The sequence below is a fragment of the Acomys minous genome, assembly GCF_964271855.1.
Source record: "Acomys minous genome assembly, chromosome: 3".
NCBI lineage: Eukaryota > Metazoa > Chordata > Mammalia > Rodentia > Muridae > Acomys > Acomys minous.
In genome coordinates this window covers 44,112,513-44,127,996 of record NC_140485.1, presented here as the reverse complement: position 1 = coordinate 44,127,996, position 15,484 = coordinate 44,112,513, and the positions used below count along the sequence as shown (strand labels likewise).

The 15,484-nt window shown below is 44.6% G+C and overlaps 1 protein-coding gene and 1 long non-coding RNA gene across 2 annotated transcripts in view; both read right to left on the bottom strand.

Annotated features, from left to right (window-relative positions):
* Positions 1-6,346, bottom strand: part of CAT (catalase) — a 32,289-nt gene extending 25,943 nt beyond the window's left edge. Inside the window, exon 1 of the mRNA XM_084776619.1 lies at positions 6,168-6,346. Coding sequence (XP_084632745.1) covers positions 6,168-6,233 — 66 coding nt within the window. The 5' untranslated portion in view covers positions 6,234-6,346. The remainder of the gene's footprint in view (positions 1-6,167) is intronic.
* A 47-nt stretch (positions 6,347-6,393) lies between these two features.
* Positions 6,394-15,101, bottom strand: LOC311594714. Its single transcript, XR_014778195.1, has 3 exons — positions 14,451-15,101; positions 8,469-8,548; positions 6,394-6,415 (listed from the first exon to the last, which is right to left on the bottom strand). It is a non-coding gene; the product is annotated as an uncharacterized lncRNA (long non-coding RNA).
* Positions 15,102-15,484: the final 383 nt, after the last annotated feature.

The following is a 15,484-nucleotide window of genomic DNA, read 5'->3' as shown; positions in this document are numbered from 1 at the left end:
TGGCGCAATTCAAACTCTGCTCTCTGGTGGTGGGAACCCTTTGAAACTGGGCATGTAGGTCTCTCCGGAGACTGTAGTCTTGGGCAGGCCACAGAGGGACAACTGAGAAACGGAACGTCCTTGGCTAAATATTGGTTCTTTTTGGGGGTGAGGGGCTGACACAGTGGTGGTAGCACTGACTTATTTTCTACATACGCACACTGAAACATTTCCTGGCAAGATGGCTCTAGGTCTGAAATGGAATCCAAAGAATGCAGAGGTGTAGGTGCGACACAAACAAAACGGCATTGTCATTGCAACTTGAAGGCAGGCATTGAGAGGCTCAGCGCAGTGGGGGGCCCCTGTCCCAGTACTGATTTGACACCTTCCACAATGTTGTAGGGTTGGGGGGGGCCTCAATGGAGATTCAACAAGGGAGGGGGGAACGTCTAATAGCATGAATATGGGAGAACTGTCAGGTACAGGCAGAGAAAAGGTAGGGGTGCTTCAACAACGCGGCTATGTGCCTGTGAACCCCCACCAGGCTCTGCTGTGGCTTTCCGGTGCTAACATGTCTACTCCAGACAAGACCAGGAGTTTTCTGCACTATACACAAAAATGTGTATCTATCAGGCAGCTGCACAGACTAGAAACACTGCTTCCTACCCCAGAGGCTCGTTCTTGCTAAGAAAGGTTTAAAAACTCAACTTTCACGTGGGCTAGGTAATCCTAAATTTGGACTCTTGTATCCTCCTTTAAATAGCAACGGGCAGGGTGTGGTGGCACAAACCTTTCATCCCAGCACTCAGGTGGCAGACCTAAGTATCTGAAGAGCAGCGAGCAGAGACCTGCTGACCCTTGGTGCTACATAAGTGCAGGTCGGGAGGGCAAAGGACAGAAGAAAACGAAATGAGATTCCAAAAGAATTAATGGATCATTTTAATTCCAGAGGAAAAAAATTCATTGGAGAAAAATGATAAATGTCAGGTTACACACTCACGGAGCCAAAGCCCCAAAGACACACTGCATACACTCACGCAGCTACAGGCACGAGAAGGTCTTGTCCAGCAAGCCTACCTGTCTTATTTGTATGTAAGTACTCAGGTCACAGTAGCTGCTAACACATCTCAAGTATTCACTTTAATGCTTCATGACCAGAACTCAGTTACTAGTTTTCAATAATTCAAAACATTTAGAACAACCCTATATAAAGATCAAACCTCCCAAGCATGCAGAACAGTGACTGAAGAAAAGAGTTTTCTTTGTCCTGAAACCAGATCTAAAATATGGTAGAACCATGTACCTACTACAATTTTTCAGAGAACAAAGGGAGAAATTGGAGAGAAAGGCTTAAAAATTGAAGGATAATTCATCTACAGATGAAAAAAGATTCCTTTTCTTTTTTATTAGAAGCTTCAGGGTTGAGGTACTTTTTAAAAAGGAAACTAACAACAAAAATGACAACTATGAATTTATACTTTCTGATTTACATTTAATATTTTGACTTACACTTTACCATCAGCTCCTCCTTTCTAACCTGGAGAGAAAATTGGAAACAACCTACACCTTGGCTAAGACAAAGACTTAAAAAGATGTGATTCCCCTCTGCCACGTCTCTCCTGCTGACACATCATGACTTAGCAATTCCACCCTTCCAATGAGCAGTGAAATCTCATTCCTACAAAGGGTTAACTCGGCTACTCCCTCTCCCACCCATGACATTGGCAGTGTGCCATCTCAGTGCTCCTTAGCAGAGTTAACCTCAAAAACACAAATTCTCTCATAGAAAACTCAGTGAGAGTAGGCAGGCTAAGACTCAGTAACAAGGGCACAGGAGAGAGTCAGATTCTCCAGTGACCAAGGGTCACTTATTAAACCTGGGTATCCCAAAGGAAGAGTTCCAGTGGTCTAAGGGTGTGGGCAACAAAACTCCTATTTCAGTTCCATGCTACCTTCTGAGGATAGCTGTAGAACCGTCCCCTGAATGTATTTTGAGAGAAAGAGAGAGTTTGTAGGTGGGCCTAAGTCATGGCTGTGAAGACGCTGGGTTCAGTGATCAATAATCAATGGCCACAAAGCTCCCAATGCACTTGTTAGGACATCTGCCACAGAAGACTCCATTTTGTAAGATGCTCTCCCAGTGACCAACACTCTAGTTCTGATTCCAAAGAAGGATCCACCCAAGCAGCCACTGACGTTGGTTCCTGAGAGAGGAGATAGCAAAACACTGACAGCTCCTGCACTTACAGCTCCAGTGAGAAAAATCGAAAGGACATTTTAATCTCCTTAAAAAACAAAACAAAACTAACTAGCAAGTCTTTAAAAAGAGATTGTGCCTGTTAGCTCAGCATCACATTAAGAGAAAATACATGGATAGCTTTCCAGGAGATATGAATTGTGTTTCTTACACAATTTAATAAGGAGACTTCCTAGACACAGAGCTAGACTACATTTCCCAGCTTCCCTGCACTTAGCCCATAACAGAGTTCCTGCTAAGGCAATTAGAATGGAAGTGAATCTGATCCCTAAACCTCCCAAACACCGTTCTTTCTCCATACACTTAGCCTTTCTGTGGCTGAATAGTGATGCCTCAAGTACTTTAGGCATACGTGTGTGTGTGTGTGTGTGTGTGTGTGTGTGTGTGTGTGTGAATATCTTGTCTGCATGTATGTATGTGCACTATGTGAGTACAATGTGCAAAGATGCCAGAAGAGGCTAACAGATCCCCTGTAGCTAAAGTTACAGTCCATTTTGAGCCACCATGTGGGTGCTGGGAACCCAGGCCCTGTGCCAGAGAAGCAAATGCTCTTAACTACTGGGCCATCTCTCCAGCCCACTGCTTCAAGTACTTAGAACCTTGTGCTAACCAATTGCTTTAAGTTTCTTCAGTAACTATGAGGGACAAAACGCCCCAGTTTCTTCCAACCTCAAACCACTCTGTACCATCATAAAAAAGGAAGGAAATTCCTAATGTGTTGATGCCATTTTGTATGTAGGACACCATGGTTACAGCATGTAGCCCACACGGGACTGAACTTAAAAATGAGGGCCAGAAGTCAATGCTGAAAAGACAAAGAACGCAAGTTTTAAAAGGGCAAAAGAGACACCAATGGGTTACACTGGAGCTGATACCCATGGCCAGCAGGCATCTGAAAGGATGCTCAGCATCTTGAGTCCACCACTGCAAAGCAAACTAGAACCTCAGAGAGCAATGACTAATTAATTAAAAGTCTGACGAGACCAAAGCCTGGTAAGAAGCAGGCAAGCAGAAATCTCGGGTTAGTGATGGAAGTGCAAAGCGGTACAGCCATTCTGGAAGATGACTGGGCTGTTTGCTCCTAAAGCACTTAGTTACTAAAGCAAAAAGTTACTACGGCCCAGTAAATCCATTCTGAGTAGTTTGGGGTTTTGTCTTATTTATTAGGACAGGTTTGTTGCCATGTAACTCTCGGGATGGCTTCAAACTGGTGATCCATTTGCCTCTCCCTCCTTAGTACTGGGATCACAGGTGTGTGCCAGGACACCCAGCTAGGTATTTTCTAGGAAAAAGAAAAATCAAAGTGTGGGTACATGAGATGAGTGGTATAAGAATTTTCATATCAACTTTATTGACAATAATCCAAACCTGGAAGTAACCCAGGTGTCCAGCAATATTATAAACAAACAGTGCTCTAATTACATAACCAAGCACTACACAGTGTAGAAAGAGCTAACTGCTGACATATGCATAACATAAGCAACTAGAAAGTATTTTTTGCTGAATTTTAAAAAAAAAAAAAGAGCTTTATACAAAAACCACAAATCAATAGTTTAAAGGTTCAGAACAACGATTTCCAGGGGCAATATTGAAGTTTTTTGGAAATGGCAGGGTCATGGTAACCTTGTAAATGTTTGTTTGCTTGTTTAGGAGAGATTCTTTTGTTTGGTTTGTTAAGTGTGTGTGTGTGTGTGTGTGTGTGTGTGTGTGTGTGCATGTACATACATGAGTGCAGGCACAGGAAAGCCACAGTACGTGTGCAAGTGTGCGAAAGTCAGAGGACTACCTCAGGAGTCAGTAGTGCTCACCTTCCACTTTGTTTACCTTTTTTTTTTTTCTAAACTACCGTGTGTGCCAGTCCACAGCTGGCCTGTGGACTTCTAGATGGTCTCCTGTCCCTGTCCCCTAACTCCACATAGGAACACTGGGGCTACAAGGAGAGCGCTACCATGGCAGGCTTCACATGGATTGTGGCAACTCAAACTCACGTCCTCCTACTTGAACAGAAATCACCTTACCCACCCAGCCATCTCCTCAGTCCAGCCTCGTATATCTTGATAAGGGCTCAGGGTGCAATTGTGGATACGTGTGTTAAACCCTGTTGAACAGAACACGTTGATCTACATGTGTCACTGTATGCAAATACACTGTAAAACTATTCGTGCACACACACTCTCCATTCACATCCCTGCAGTGTTCAGGTATAAAGTATACGGGTGATGAGATACACTTTAAAAAAAAAATCATTAATTTCCTAGATGAGTGAAGGGCTAGGGAGACAAATAATCTTATACAAAAGGTAAGTGTACGATACAGAAGGTGGGCAGCTTAGGTGTGCATTGCAGTCCTTTCCAGCATTTCTGAATTCTCGACACTTTTATAAGTCAAGTATTTCAACCTATTTAGGCTATGGAGCATATGCTGATTTCCTTCCAGAAGGTTGAGTGATCCCCGTCCTAGCAATGTTTATTCAGAATAGCATAAGTTGAGGAAGAAAACATTATCATCGCCACCAATGGGTGACATACACAGAGCACGGGGATATCATAGAAAGAGCAGAGAGCAACAATGATTTCCCCAAAGTAAAAGGCAAACCAGTCTCAAAATAAACAGGGCACTTGTAAGAACACGTGTATTTTATTTTCTAAAAACCTCACTACACTGCCCAAGCGTTTCTCAGTTCACAAGTATTCATGACAGCACAAAGCAGGCTTTAGCAACCACTGGGTACCCAGCAGGCCTTGGCTCTGAGGAGCTCAGTTCTAATCTTGGCTCTACCAATACCTAGCTGTATGTCCTTGATTATGAGTCTACATCTCTCTGGTTCACTTGAAGAACTCAGGGGAGGGGAAGCTGTACAGACTCAGTTGTAAATAGTGAAGGAGGATGAGGCCAAGAGCTTACAGAAGAATATGAGGATTTTCCAAAGCTCAGTCCTTGAGCACTTGGCTTTGACACCCCGGTTCATCAACAAGAGCACGGTTGTAAGAAAGAGCAAGGGGGAAAGTCTCCCCCAACACCCACCCACACCATACTAACCAGAAGCCATGGGACCATGCAGTACCGTCTGCTCCAACCTCTCAAAGATGCCCAGGCCAGAAATGTCCCTACCAAGTCTATTGAAATCCTCCTTATCTTTGAAGACACTATTACAGTGTCATCTGCCTTGGGAAGTCTTGCAACCAACTCCAGCAGCCACTCTCCATTCCACAGCTAGGCTGCAATCGGAACTAGATGGTATCATCTATTTACACATGGTCTCTCTCAGTCCTGACTCTAAACTTCTCCAGAGTGTGGTCTTACCTCACGGCAATGTGCACACCTTGCCCAACACTGTGGTACTCAAATGGCAACATTCGGGCACTCAAAGTTCTGTGCATCAAAGCAACGATGACTGTCTAATGTCACTGCCAGTTCTAAAACACCAGGTCTGATGCTCCTACTTGCCAATGAAATAATGGACATAATTTTTTATTACTATTATTTACTCGTTGGATGTTGTGTGTGCTGCATGTTACCATGAACGCTGCTGGGGGCACAAGCCCGCGTACCTCCCAAACACCAGTGCTTGCAGATGTAAGATTTCAAGGCAGAAAGCCGGAGCTGGCTCCCACTTCCTGGCTCACCAGCTGCAGCTCTCTGCCTCTTTGCCTAGGCGGCTCCAAGTCTCCCTCAAGCTGTGACCTATGTCCCAGCTGGCACAAGTGCCAAACTCGGAGACAACAACAAGGTCCCTGCTGCCAGCGACACAAATCGAGCACGCCGGCAGCCCCGAACCCCTCTCTGCAGAATGGAACGGTCCGTGGGACAGAAAGCAGGCCACCCGAGCGTCCAGTGGTGCAGTCCCAGAGAAGAAGGCCACCCAGGGGAAGCCCGCGCCGTTACTCGCTTCCGCCCACGTTTTCTTGGGGCTCTGGGGAACACCGGGTACCTGCAGGGCCCGCTGCTCCTTCCACTGTTTCATCTGGTCACTGGCTGGGTCCCGGCTGTCCGCCATGGTGTAGGACTGCGGAGGTGCTGAGCGTGGCAGGCAGGAGGACAAGGTGCAACAGCAGTCTCCACCCGGGGTAGGCAATTGCGTCGGCCAGGCCCGCTGGAGTGGTGACTTCAGGCTCCGCCAATCAGCACTGCCCCCCCCCCACCCTCGGAACGGCCGCCTCCTGATTGGCCACTGGAACTCTAGAAGGGACAGGATTGGAAGGAGGGTGGGGTGAGAAGCGGGCTGGAGGTGGACCCCGGGATGGGAAGAGACTAGGGAGAGGGGTGGGGACGGAAGGGCTGTGCTGGGACCCTGCTGGTGCTGTCTAAGCTCTGGGAGTCACAAGTTCCTATGTGCAAGGTTTTCTCACTGGTTTGAGCTTTGTTTGCTCCTAATGGATGGTTCTTTTTTTTTTTTTCCCCTCTTAATCACGGATTATCATTTACCAAGTTGTATACCAATAATTTACTATTAAAAACTCTCAGAAACTGTTTAATCTTGCTACAGATCTGTGCAGTTCTCCTCTGCGAGAGGGAAACAGCTGACTTGTGACTCGGAAGCTGCCAAAGTGGCCTCTACTGACTGCAGTGACAGGCTCTTCCATTTTCTCTCCTGACAAGGAAGAATAATAAAAAGCTCTTTGTCTTTGGGGGCGGTGGGAGATGTGGCTCAGGAGGCAGAGTGCTTGCACAAAGCCCGAATCATATAAACCGCGTGGTGGTGCAGGCCTGACCTCTCCCAGTCCAAGGTCATCTTCAACTACTTAGTGCATTTGAGGCCAGAGTGAGACATGAGATACTGTCTCAAAAAGAAAAAAGAAATGAAAAGAAAATCTAAGCTAGTAAGTAAAATACTAATATTTGTAGCTATTTAGTGAACTTGAAAGCTTATATTTCATTTCAATCAGAAATTAAGTCTTTTTCTCTCAATTGCTAGAATTTATCTTTAAACACCTTGATACACATGTGTAGATGCCGTCATTTTGAAATTGAGCCTTCTCAGCTTTCACCTTGATTACAGACTGTAGACATGTGACTGAGGAAATTTCAAATCTTGAGTTTGGTTTTTTAGAGTTGGGGGGTGTTGTTTCGTTTGTTGGTTGATTAGTTGGTATTTGAGGGGGGGGATTTTGTTGGGGTTTTTTTGTTTGTTTGTTTTCTGTTTTCTTTTTTTTTTTTTTTTTTTTTTTTTGTTCGTTTGTTTTTCCAAAACAGAGTTTATCTGTGTAGCCTCGGCTGCTCTGGAACTCACTCTGTAGACCAGGCTGGCCGGGAACTCATAGAGATCTGGCCGCCTCTGCTTCCCAAGTGCTGGGATTAAAGGTGCCCGCCACCACCCGTCCATCCACCCACCCTCAAGTCTGGCTCTTGATTTGACAAAGATGTGATAACAGGAATCTCAATGGTAAACGTGTAATTTTTGCAGTCACAAATTCAACTTATCTACTGTGTTTTTCCCATGTTGTTCCTAACACAGTTGTAAAAATGCCATTCACTGTGCCATTTGTTTGGTGTCTTTTGCTTTCTCACCATCCACACTGTCCCTTGAATTTGAAGCCCACGAAGTCAAGTGGATGTCATATCTAATATTCCATGGAGCCAGCAAAATAGATCAGTGGGGAAAGTCACTTACTGCCTGGCCTAGCCCCTAAGGTTCAGTCCTCAAGATCAATGAGGTAGGAAAAAAAAAACCAACTATCAAATGTCTTCTGAGTAACACACACACACACACACACACACACACACACACACACACACACACACACATTCATGCACAGGGCTGGGGATATAGCTCAGTGGTAGAGTACTTACCCAGAATATGTGAAGTCCCACCACAAGAAGAAAAGAATATAAAAGTAAGACAATATAGAGCTAGCAAGATGGCTCAGTGGGTAAAGGGGCTCACTGCCAAGCCTGAAAACCTGAGTTTAACACTCAGGCCTCACATAATAGGAGAGAACTGACTCCCAAAAGTTGTCTCTGGCAACTGCACTTGTCCATGCAAGTAATTAAATGTAAAACAAATTTTACATTAGAACTCCTTGAGTACTTCCTATGTGTTGGGGACTGTTCGACCATTCAGTTTCTTAATGTATTTGCTTAGTTGACCCAGAAACACTGGAAGTTATATAATAATACTGTCCTTATTATATGGCCCAGGGAAGCTGAGGTATAAGGAGGTTAAATCAACAGCTTGCTCAAAGTCACACAATTACCGAAAGACACAATCAAAATTCCAGTCCTGGCCACTCACCTCCAGAGCCTATGGCTTGTTGGGTAAGTTGTGTTGAGAGAAGAAGCAAGGCAGGCCTTTTCTGCAGAGCTAGAATACACCTGAACAAGTAAATAAAAGAGACCTGAGTCATGTGTTCACCTTCACTCTTCGTATAGACGTGTCTTGTTTGATTTGGAGTTCTTTCTTTCTCTCTTTCTTCTCTGTTTCTGTTACTGTTGTCTTAGATTCCTAAGGAGTTATCTCCAGAGGGGAAAAGAATGGAAAAACAAGGTAGGCTCTGAACTTGTCGTGTCTTGCATTTTAAAATAAGGTGTATGCTTCCAACAGTGGCGATGAATTTATACTGGCTGCCTAAGCAGAATTCCTACCCATCGTTTTTAGGATTACAACGTAATAACACTTTAGGTGGAAACGCCTCTAAAAATCTCCTATAGCTCCAAGTACTTGAAACCTGATCTCTTTTGTAGCTCAAGGTAATTCCAGCCACTGAATTCAATAGGCCAACTTGTTCCCATTTTATTCATATATACATTTTGTTGGCATTGAATAAGGTTGCTGTTTCAGAAATGCTGTTCTCAGATTGCTCAGTGCTCAATGAAGTAAAATACACTGGCCCAAACCATAGTGTTATCAATCCTGATATCAAGACATCCTAAAGCCCAGCCTAAATGACCCAGAGATTAGACACTCAGTTAGGGACCTCTTTGGGTAAAATTTCTCTCCTCGATAGTGGAGGTAAAGGACGGAGAGGATGTATGCCTTGGATAGTGGGAGTAGCAAGCCCCAGAAGAGCCACACCAACCACGGTGCTTATTTACTTAGCTCTTGAGTCCACCCACTCTCCAAGAAACAGAATCTTCTACACATTTCAATGTAATTCTCTTTACGGTGACGTGAAGAGGTAAACTGGCGAGGAGGGGGGAAAGCACATAGAAAAGAGAATTACGTCATTTTACAGTGAGCCTTGCTGTAAGGGGAGGGTGCAGATGCCGCCCCGGCATGACTCCTCCTCCATCCACCATGGGTCACTCCTGAACTGCAAGGGACAAAATGCTAATTCTAAAGGAACCATATGGCAGCGGATTGTAGGCTCAACTGTTTCACCTCCGTCCGTCCTCCCTGTCTTAGCACTTCTGGAAGAGACTTGTTTTCACTTCTGCTTTTTAAAAACATGTAATGCATACATGTAAGGCTTGGAAACTTCAGACTAATATACCGAAAAAATCTCTCACAGATGGCTTTAAATGTCCTTCTTAACCAAACTTTATCTCTTACATATACATGAGGGTAAGAGAGAGGGGCTTAAAATGGATGGGTTAACCGGGCGTGGACCTTTAATCCTAGCACTCAGGAGGCAGAGGCAGGTGGATTACTGTGAGTTCGAGGCCAGCCTGGTCTACAAAGCAAGTCTAGGACAGCCATGGCTACACAGAGAAACCTTGTCTAGAAAAACCAAAAACAAAATAAAATAAAATGGGTGGGTTAGTCTTAGTTTTATTTGTTTGTTTGTTTTTGAGGCAAGTTCTCATGTATTCTGGCCTCCTACTCTCTGTGTAGTTGAAGATGACGCTGAACTTCTGATATTCATGCCTCTCATAGTAAAGTTACTTTTCCATTGCTGAGATAAAACGCCATGACCAAAAGCAACTTACAGGAGAAATCATTCATTTTGACTTACGATTCCAGAGGGATCAGAGTCCATAATGCAGGGAGCGGGGGAGCACTGGCAAGCAGTAGGCATTCTGAGGCAGGAGCAGAAAACTGAGAGATCGCATCAGGAAGCAGAGAGAAGGAACCCGCAGTGGATGAGGCTACACACTCTCAAAGCCAAGCACCCTCAGGGGCATACTTCCTTCAGCAAAGCTAAGCTGCCTAAACCTCCCCCAGATAGCAACTGGGGGCCAAGTGCTCAAACACATGAGCCTATTGGGGGGCACGTTTCTTATTCAACCCACCACACTCCACCTCTCCAGTCCCAGGGAGTACAGGTGTGCACCATGGTGCTTGGTTTATGCTGTGCAGGGGATGGCTTTGTGCATGCAAGACAAGCAGTCTACCAAGGGAACCGTGTCCTCAGCCCCGTGTCCTGCTTTCCCTCATTTAGCATCCCAGGATGAAGTTTTTCCCAACCCATTTCTATATCTTTACCCCCCCCCCAAAAATTGTTAGTTTTCCTTCCTCATAGTTGAGCAATTTGCAAAGCAACTTTCTTTGTTTACTCTAAACATTCATTTTTCTACTACAATGGTGTAATTACTTCCTTTCTCTATATTTGCATTTGTTTCTTTGCAGTTCATTTTCAGAAGTCACCTTTGGTTCAAATCATTTGAGCATGTTAAGATGCCTGCAATATCTTGTCTGATGCTCTCTAACACTGAGCCAAGCTCACACTCACTGGTAGTGTGAAGGGAACAGATGAGGATGGCGGGATTTGGTTGAAGGTGCCTGGTTAGTGCTATTAATTGTCTTAATATGTATTTTTCCATTGGAGTAAACATTTTAAATAAGTGGCATCATTGTTTAAAAAAAAGAAAGAATGGGGACCATGAGTCACCCGTCATGGCGATCTGAAGTGGTTGCTTCTGTTTTCCCCTGTAAGCCCTAGCTCATTAACAGTGGTATTATGGTGTCTCAGGGACTGGGAGAGCAAGCAAACCTCTCTAAGTGAGAGTCACCCTTGTCAGATTTGCCAGGACACTGACCTCTGTGTTTGCCTTTGGCTTGGACTCCTTCTGCTTAGTCACTGTCCCTCCTGTCAGCTGTCGTCCTGAGGGGTTGTGGCAGTCGCATTTACTGGCCGGGATGGCGTGCCTGGCCGACAGTTTTTTTCTTCCCAGTGTCTGGGGTGTTTTGATTGACTCTCTTGTGTGTGCTATAAAGCGGCATACCTGTGCTTAGCCCTGGGCTGAACTCTAGAAGCAGAAACCACACAAACCTGACAACACATCTCTGGCAAGTCAACACATTGAGTACAGCCTGAGAGGGCCCGGGTATAGCTCAGTGGGGGATACAGCTTGCCATACATATGCCAGGCGTATTACTAGATTCAAACCCCGGTGCTGGGTGAGGTGGAAGATTCAAGAGCAAGGCACCTACAAACACATAGACAGTTATAAAAACACAGATGCTGAGGGAAGCCATAGCTGGCATGGTCGTCTGGGGGACACCAAGCGTGTCTGTTCTTTACTGCCATAAACTCAGATCAACAGAACTTTAAGAAACAAAATAATAAGGAACCTGGCTAAGCATCCCACATTAGCATCAGAGCATCTGGTGTGAGATCTGCCATGGTTATTTTCAAAGTTCATGTTACTGAGTCTGATGTGTGTGTACATGGGGAGGGGTGCATGCACACGTGGGTGTACATTTCAGACAACAGGCAACTCTTGTTTTGTTTTGTGTAGTGTGTGTGTGTGTGTGTGTGTGTGTGTGTGTGTGTGTGTGTGTGTTGCATGCAGATTCGGGTATGGGTGCATGTCCTCATGCCTGTATATGTGGAGGTAGAAAGGGGATATTTTATCCTATTCTCTCCTTTATTTCCTTTAAGACATGGTATTTCATAGGCACCAAAACTTACCATTTCTTAGGGTGGTTGACCAGCAAGCTCCCAGGATTCTCCTGGCCCTGCCTCTCAATGCTGGTGTCACAGGCAAAAGCAGCCATGCCTTACTTTTTACATAGGTGCTGGGGATTTGAACTTAGGACCTCATGCTTCCAAGGCAAGCTCTTTACTGACTGAAGTATAGTGTCTCAGTGAAGGTACTTAGTGTAAGCTTTCATTTTTCTTTTTGTAAAGTAGAGCTCAAAACACCTTCTATGTTAGTTGTAACTTAAGCTACTATAACAACAACAACAACAAAAAAGAGCAACCAAATAAAATTGCTTAAACATTTGTCAATTTTTTTCTTTATCTCACACAAAATTTCTGAGACCCAAAAGGTTCCACGGTGGTTAGGCAACTCTGCCAACCTTAACTCAAGGCTTCCATCTCTGAGTACAAGGTCCAGATCACGTGCTCATAACTGTATGCCAGCCACTGGGAACATGGTCAAAGGCACAAGTGTCCAGTTGTTTGCAGAGCCCACTGGAAACGCCACACTTCCTTTCTGCTTACATACCTTCCCACGGACCAGAATTTAGGAAACTGGGACGTGTACTCACTGGCTGATCACGTGTTTAGCAAAACTGAAGCATTTTATTGGGAGTCAGCTGGCAACATTGGCCACATTGACCTAGTAGAACTATTGTGAACGCTAATAGTGAATATTCTCAGTTACAAGAATTTCCACTGCTCTTCATCCCATGCGGGTCTTTTATCCGCTGTTTCTGCTCTTTAGAAAATCTGGCCAATTTTATGTTAGGGTATTACACTGTATTTAGCCCTGTAGGGAACACTGTAGTTAAGAGACTGTCTCTGGCCACTTCATGCATGGCTACCAAGTCACATTGTAATGAACTAGCTATGTGCCCAAACCTTCCCATTCCACACATTATCCTTTCAAAGCAGTTTGTAACAAAAATTTATATTGCTGCTCCTGTGACCAGGCTCCGGGGGTTTTTCCAGCATTAACCTATTTAATTATGAATCTGATGATCTTCACCTCCCAAGTCACGTAGCCAATTAGTGATGAGGTCAGAATTCAGACGAGGCAGAGGCCCTGGAGATAAAAATCTCAACTCCTACATTGTTCTGCAAGCAACAAAGTAGACGCGAATCCCTGGAGTATGCCTAATGCATTGTGCCACCTCGTGCCGGCCTAGGCCCTGGCTTTGTAGGAAGCCATGTGTTGTATTCACATAGGCAAGAAAGATAAGGGCACTGAGAGAAGGCATGGAAAGTGGTCGTGGGTTTATCTGTGAGAGCCAGTGAGATTGCAGAACCGCCAAAGGGGGACGGAAGAAGACCCAGAAGCAGCTGGAGTTGAGCTCCTGGCTGAGCAGCAGGAATGAAGGAAAAAGAGCTCCAGCCAGCCTTTCCTCCCTACTGCAAAGGCGGGTGGCAACTTGGATGGCTAGGGTGTTTATAATGGCTTTTCTCTGAGAAAACATATCCATTGAAAGACTCTATTTTCACCAGGCAAGAGGACCCCCTGACCCACTTCTTAGAAGCTCTGTTCCAGGATAAGTGACAAATTCAATTCTGAGACTTGGTGACATGAAGCAATCGGCTCTTAATTGTGCCAAATGTCAAAAGCAATTGCCTCATGAAAACAAAGTTCAATTATGGTGGTTAAAAAAAAAAAAGGTATGATGTCTACACACTCAAGTGAGTCAGAGATAATGTGCATGTATATGACTGGATACATGCAAAGAGAGCAAGCAAATGTTTATCCCAAAAGCTAGACCAAAGGTAAACAGTTTACCTTTTCTTGTACTGCTTTTGCTTGCTCTTTTTCACAGTTTTTTTTTATTATACTGAAGTAAAAATGCACCCCCTAAAATGTAAATATATTTCTGGAGGAGTTCATATGCCAGCAATTTTCTCAGACAATACCTTAGCGATAAAGTATTCGACAACAGGCTGAGAAACAGAATGGAGCCGGAAGTACATCATACATAGGGGTAGGGTTTCTATACGAAGAGAAAATGTGAGGAAGGTGGAACCCCAGCTTCATCTACATCACACCTGACCATGGACCTAATGCATCCTCACAGAAACAAAGGGAGACACAAAGAGAGAACTTTAAAAAGCAGGAAAGTTTACACACAGAGTCAGGCGAGCTTTACTGAGAAATGGCTGAAGGAGTCCCTTAAATTATCTATGTATAAGAGATTTCACGTGTTAATACTTACAAAACACCACGGTTCCCTGACAGCAAGCACTCTAAGCTTATCCTATAACATTGTCCTGAGGAAAGGAATTACTGGGCAATGAACATATGCTGCTGGCTTTTTCATTACAGTGTTATCAGTCACGTGTTTAGTAAAAATCAGCTATTATCATCCTTACACGGCCTGATTTTATAGCCACCTTTGTGGTGTTTAGAACATGCCCCCTACCTTGCTGCAGGCTCACATGTTAGGCTTAGAGATCACTCTGTGTGTTGTTCTGTGGCCACAAACCCTGAGAACACGCCTTGATGCCTGGAGTCGATTATGCACAGGGTAGGTAACTGCCTTGTACCAACACGCACTTCTCAAATGTGCTGCTGTTATCTGTTATCCAAGTGTCTGTAGTGATAATCAGTCACGAAGTGACCTCTGAACGAAGGATCATGATGCTGGAAAGAGGCTGTGGCCACAACAAATGGAAGGTGCCCGTACTGGCTGGTTTTGTGGCAACTCCACACAAGCTACAGTCATCAGAGAGGGAGGAGCCTCAGCTGAGGAAATGCCTCCATGAGATCCAGCTGTAAGGCATTTTCTCAATTAGTGATCAATGAGTGGGTGAGGCAGCTCCTTGTGGGTGGTGCCATCTCTGGGCTGGTGGTACTAGGTTCTATAAGAAAGTTGGGTGGCACTCAGAGGAAGGACAGCGGGTTACCAAGAAGAGACTTGATACCTTATGAACATATACAGAGGGAGGAAATCCCCCTCAGGAACAGTCATAGGGGAGGGGAATAAGGGGAAAATGGGAGGGAGGGAAGAATGGGAGGATACAAGGGATGGGATAACCATTGAGATGTAACAAGAATAAATTAATAAAGGAGAAAAAAAAAGTTTAAAAAAAAAGTTGGCTGAGTTCCTGTCCTGACTTCCTTTGGAAGTATAAGCCAAATAAACTCTTTCCTTCCTAGCTTGCTTTTTGGTCCTGGTATTTAATCACAGTAATAGAAACCTTAACTAAAACAGTGCCCAAAATACCACCTACCAAGACTCCTACTGCCACACTGTTTCCTCCAGAGAGCATATGGGTTGGAAGCATGACTCAGCAGTGTGGATCACAGGGTACAGGAACTGGGAAGTCAGCAAGATAGGTGGTCAAAAGCCTTGCATTGGGAGGGCAAGGGGGAAGTGTGTGCTTAGAAACAGCCAAAGTGCATGCTTTTCTTTAATTGCATTCTTCGTGGTTTTTTTCTATGCCTTTCTCTAAC